Here is a 6,000-nt window from a genome sequence, read left to right as displayed (position 1 = left end):
GTTTAAAATATCATTTTTCTACTCACATAATGATTCTATGAATTCTATGACCTTAAGTGGCACTAAGAGTCATTGTTTAGTGATGGGACTTGGTAAGTAGGTCAGGTTGATGGGTGGACTTGATGATCTTGAATGTCTTTTCCAACCTAAATGATTCTATAGGTCCATCTTGGTGCTGGCCATGAATAGCATCTTAGCATTTTCTGAATGAAACAAATTAGAGCTCACTGTAATACAAAATTCATAAGATTCCTCTTGAACCTTGTGATTGACTTAAATAGTACTAGGATTTTCCCTGTGAGCTCAGTTCTACATTTTAATGACGATGAAAACTTCAGCGATGATGGTATCATTTTCATTAACACCTGCTCCTGTGTGATATTCATGATAGAAGCAAGCAGAGTTGGACAATATCTTACTCAGACGATGTCAAAGCACCTTTGACTCTCATTGAAACCAAACTGAAATTGTACGCAGCAACTCTCTGCTACAGCAGGTCTTTTACCCAATACCGGTACTCTCTGTACAAGGTATTTTCCAAGGAAAAAAAACAACAACCAATGACAACAACAAAACTTGCCTTTTAACCTTTAAACTTTTTTTTTCCTAAATTTAGCTCTTCTGCTTTAGGTCATTTAGGTCACTAGAAAATCTCCAATGTTAGCATGTCTCATAGAAGAAAAAAAAACACTTCTGAGTAACAAAAATATTAGCATTTCAGAGAAAAGTTAGAAATTAGACAAAAAAGATAGAATTTGGTCCTTATAAGACTGGAAATATTCCGTGTTTTCTTTAATAAATGCTTTTTAAGTATTTGTGACTATTTAGTGATGTAGTGATGTTTATTTTTCATTGTGAAAGGGTCCTGCCATCTGTATTAGAAATATTTCAGATCAGTATATTATACCCTGGATTATAGATTTAGGCCTGGTTGATCGGAGGAGTGGCTGGTACCCCAGAGGGCTGTGCTGCCGTTCAGAGGGACAGGCTGGAGGGTTGGGCTGAGAGGAACCTCATGAAGTTCAACAAGGGCAAGTGCAGGGTCCTGCAGCTAGGGAGGAATAACCCCAAGCACCAGTACGGGCTGGGGGCTGACCTGCTGGAGTGCAGATCTGCAGAGAGGGACCTGAGAGCCCTGGTGGGCAGCAGGCTGACCAGGAGCCGGCAATGTGCCCTTGGGGCCAAGAAGGCCAACGGTGTCCTGGGCTGCATTTGGAAGTGTTGCCAGCAGGTCGAGGGAGGTGAGCCTGCCCCTCTGCTCAGCCCTGGTGAGGCCACACCCGGAGTATTGTGTCCAGTGCTGGGCTCCCCAAGACAAGAGGGACATGGAGCTACTGGAGCGAGTCCAGAGGAGGGCCATTAGAGAACTGGAGCAACCGTCGTATGAGGACAGGCTGGGAGAGCTGGGCCTGTTTAGCCCAGAAAAGAGAAGACTGAGGGGAGACCTCATCAATGTGTATAAATATCTGAGGGGAGGGTGTCGAGAGGATGGAGCTGGTCTCTTTTCAGTTGTGCCCAGTGACAGGACGAGAGGCAACAGGCACAAACTGAAGCACAGGAGGTTCCGGCTGAATACGAGGGGGCACTTCGTTACTGTGAGGTGACAGAGCACTGGGACAGGCTGCCCAGAGAGGTTGTGGGGTCTCCTTCTCTGGAGATATTCACCCGCCTGGATGCCCTCCTGCGCAATGTGCTCTAGGTGATCCTGCTCAGGAGGGGGGTTGGACCAGATGATCTTCAGAGGTCCCTTCCAACCTCGGCCATTCGGCTATTCCGTGATTCTGTGATCAGCTCATGTAAATGAGCAAGTCCAGAGAAATCAGAGAAATGCCAAATTACTGATGCTGAAAACCTAGGGTGGTTTTTTTTTTTTTTTTTTTTTGGAACTAAACCCCCACCAAACTATGAGGAAAACACAATCTATGAGGAAAATACAGTAGATCAGATCTGGCTTCTACAAGTCAGTGCTAACACCATACTGACGTCAAGGGTGCAAGATTTGACCGTAAATAAACAGTACAGGGAATCATTAAACTTAAAAGATTTTAATCACTTGTAGTGTTGCTAGGTAGTTCTGCAAATTGAATCACCAAATAATACATGTATAATAAATTAGATTGGATATTTTTCTTTGAAAGTATTTGTACTCTGTTGGAAAGGGCATTCCTTTAGACACCTTTATAGATAACAAACACTATTTTGTAGATTAGTGGTAGGTCTGAACTCAAGCCAGAGCCAAGGATTCCTCAAGGATATCAGTAAATATATGTGACTTAACTCATTTATTCCCTTTCAAGGGGAAAGTGTCCAGTCGGACATATTCACAACGGGAACCTGGGTTACCTTTGATGGCAGTTACAAGGAAACCAACATAGATATCAATGTTCCCAAAGTTGCCTTGTGAAAATCACAACAATTTTCCCTGAGCCCCTGTGAAGCACTAACAGGGCAGTCAGTCCCTGGGGTCCCACCACAGCAGGTGTGGAAGCCATCTCCTCAAGGCATTTCCAGCCAGGACGGACGCCAAAGCCTTGAACCTCCCACATGGTCACCTTCACCTCAGCCGGCCCCCTTCATGACCCTCCATGACAGAAATTTCACACTTTTGCTAAACGAGGGCAACTTAGAGGGGCTGGCGGGAGCGGTGTGGCAAGGTAACATTTTCCTCATTTAGGGCGGAATTCGGCGTCCGGCCCGAGCCCGCACTCCCCACACGGGGCTGAGGGGCGTGTGGAGGAGGGCGGGCGGGCGCGGGGCGAAGGCGGTGCGGGGGGCGAAGCCTCCATTTCGCGGAGCTTTTTGCACCGACGCTCGCTATGGAGCTGCCCTGTCCCGCTCTCCCACCACGGGTCACGCAGCCCGGTGGCTGCGGGAGCACCTCCTCCCCTCCCCGGCGGTGCGGGCGGGCGGAGGGAGGGAGGGAGGGAGGGAGAGGATGCGTCCTCCCGGTCGACAGAGGGCCGCTGCCTCCGGCGAGCCCGCTCGGCTCCGCCGCTCCGCCGCCGCCGCCATCTCCTTCTCTGATCTCATAAAGGTGTCGCGCAGGTTCCGCCCGGGCTCGTCATCAGCCGCCCCGGGCCTGGCGCCGCCGCCGCCGGCCTCCTCCGCGCCGCCGTTCCCTTCCCCTCCCCTCCATCCCTCCCCGCCCTCCCGCCGGGCTGCGCTCCCTCCCCGGCTCATCGGCTGCCCTGCCCGCCCTTCCTCCTCTTCCTTCTCCCCCTTCTGCCCGCCCCGGTCCCTTTCTCCCGCCGGCCGGGCCCCGGAGCGCCGGCGCCCTCGGGGTGTGAGCGGGTCCCGCGCCGTGCCGGGCCGTCCCCTGGCCGGCGGGGCCATGGCCGCCAGCGCCAAGCGGAAGCAGGAGGAGAAGCACCTGAAGCTGCTGCGGGAGATGAGCAGCCTGCCGCCCAACCGCAAGTGCTTCGACTGCGATCAGCGCTGGCCCCACCTACACCGACATGACGGTGGGCAGCTTCGTGTGCACCTCCTGCTCCGGCATCCTGTGAGGTGAGGGGGCGGGCGGAGGGCTCGGGGGGTGGCGGGGGCGCGAGCTGGGGCCGCCCCGGCCCTGTTTTTGCCCCCGGGGGCTGCCCAGCTTCGTCCCCGGGGGGCGTGGGAGGGGGACGGCAGCGAGGACAGTCTGGTGGAAGGCGCTGAAGGTGCGGTTAAATATTTTTGGGGGGATACTTATGGGAAGAGAGAGGACGCGTGGCCCAGCGGTCGGCTTCGTGGCAGTGTTAGGGTCTGGGGGCTAACCCCGTCGGGAGCACCGAGTGGTGGTGTTGAGGAATCTCACTTGGATGCTGAATCCCGGGTCTAGACTTTCATGTATCAAATTATGCCTGCTACAAGTTTGTAAGACAACTCTTTACGCTCCAGCTAAAAGGATAATCTCCAGGCTTAGCAGTTCAACATGATCAGGAAGAAGTAGTGGATTTTTTTTTTTAAAGTCTTACTCTTGCTTCATACAAACTTTATATATGAACCTTAAAAAGGGATTGGCTCTGATAAAGCAGATTGCATTTTTCCTGTTCCTCATTCCTCCATGGGCCTCCCACCACTCCTCCCTTTTCCACCCTTCCTCCTCTGAGGAGCATGTATGAAACAAGAACAGTTGGGATCAGTCAGGTCAGGATTTCAGTTTATATCTGTAGGATGCTGGTTGTATATAAGTAATTGGAGAAAAAGCCTCCTGTCTTCAGTGTTACTGCTCGCTTAGCTAAGTCTGTTTGCTTGCTGGTGTTTCTGTGGCATTGTGTGTGTGGAATGGAGCAGAGTCAAAGAAGTGGCCCAAGTAATAAGTAGTGTGTCAGAGGATCCTGATTGTTTGTAAAGGTTTTAGTTCATAAAACGCACGCAAGAGCCTGAACTAATTTCTGTCCCTTACTAAGAAAGACTGACTATGTACCCTACCCCACACAGGTCTTCCAAGTAGTCTGCTCTTTTAGAACAAAGTTGCTAATTACAGTGAGGTTCGAAACAAAGCAACCATGTTCGTTCTGTGCTGAATTTACATGGAACAAGCCGCCTTTTATGCTAGGCAGCTAATTAGACTTGTTTTTTTTTTCTACTTTGTGTAGACTTCTGAACAGGCTTGATGCAAATACAGAAAATGCATTCAGGTTGTGGAACTGAAGAGTCTCCCGTTTTGACATGTACATGGCACTTAATCAGCCAGCCCAGGCTATTGTTTGCTATGTTAGCAAACTGTTATTTGTGCTGGCATGTGAAACTATTTTAAGCTACTGCACAGAGCTTATTTAATGGTTGCACATGTTCTTACTGGTTAAACTAACAGCATGACAAAACTGCTATATGAGAATATTCTCCTTTATTTTTCAGGCAGGGGTCCTAATCTTAATAGACAAATATATCACGTGTGTTGCTGAGGTGTTTAAGACAGGTTCAAGAGTTTTTTTTCCTCCTATCTGTTAGCTGCGATGTATGGCCTACGGAAGTCCATAGTCCAATTTACAGTAACATAAAGGATGCACGTGCAATGAAACAGGTAGTAAGCAAGGAACAGCTGTCACTTGCTGTTAGGTTGGCCATCATTTGGATGCTACTGTGCTTAAAGAAAGTAGGGCTTTTTTCTGAAAGACATTTCTTATGTTATTCTAATATAACGCATATAGCTCCCTTATTCTAAATATACAGTGTGTATATATATATAAAATATATATTTTATATATAAATCTATGCTTAAAGTTGATGTAAATGACTATGAAGAGTACTTAAAACTTTATCCTGAAGTAAAATTTGGCTCCTTCTCTCATAATGACTCAGTAATGCTTTCATAAATGGTGCGTGCAAGATCTCATGTACTGGTTAAAGCGTTAGACCCTAGGTGATGGGATTTTCTTAATAATGAGACTTAGAGATAGGTGAGGTCTGCTTCACTACCAGAAACTGATATTTGTAACACTTCAGTCAGAATAGCCATTTGTACACTTATTTCCAAATGCCTAATGTAGATTTCCACGGTGGAGGAACCATCTAATGGTAAATGTGTGGAAGTACTGCTGCCTCTGTGGTCCTTAATGGCTGTTTGCATTCTACCTCATAACACTTGTTTTACTGTAAGGCTTTAATATTATTATTACTTTGTCTTGTTTGTATGCTATGTGAATGACTTGCACTGCTTCCTGTTTCAATTAATTTTTTTCTAGCCTGGTACAGGAAGTATTCTTAGAGTCAAGTAGACTGTCTCTCAAGTATAAGGTGTAGTGCAATACTCATACATTAACAAGTTTCCTTCAGAAAGGTGCTCAGTTAGTTATAATAAACAGTTGCTAACATCAATGTGATCTTGGATAGGCACCTTGTTCTTGGTACAGTCAGCTCTAAACTTTTGAGATTCGATGAGGTTTTTTGCAGGTTTTCCGAGGTGTTTATTCATTGTCCTGGTAAGGACAATCTGTTAAAACCCCAAATCTTCATTTGGGATCCATTATTAATTTCTACTAACAATTCTGTGTATAGAAAGAGTGACGCCTTATTACT

The 6,000-nt window shown here is 47.5% G+C and overlaps 1 protein-coding gene across 1 annotated transcript in view; it reads left to right on the top strand.

Moving 5' to 3' along the window:
- Positions 1 to 3,010: 3,010 nt before the first annotated feature.
- Positions 3,011 to 6,000, top strand: part of AGFG1 (ArfGAP with FG repeats 1) — a 36,505-nt gene continuing 33,515 nt past the window's right edge. Inside the window, 2 exon segments of the mRNA XM_040567379.1 lie at positions 3,011 to 3,436; positions 3,438 to 3,499. Coding sequence (XP_040423313.1) covers positions 3,332 to 3,436; positions 3,438 to 3,499 — 167 coding nt within the window. The 5' untranslated portion in view covers positions 3,011 to 3,331.

Source organism: Cygnus olor, chromosome 9 (assembly GCF_009769625.2).
Source record: "Cygnus olor isolate bCygOlo1 chromosome 9, bCygOlo1.pri.v2, whole genome shotgun sequence".
Classification (NCBI taxonomy): domain Eukaryota; kingdom Metazoa; phylum Chordata; class Aves; order Anseriformes; family Anatidae; genus Cygnus; species Cygnus olor.
This window is presented reverse-complemented; position numbering and strand designations above follow the sequence as displayed.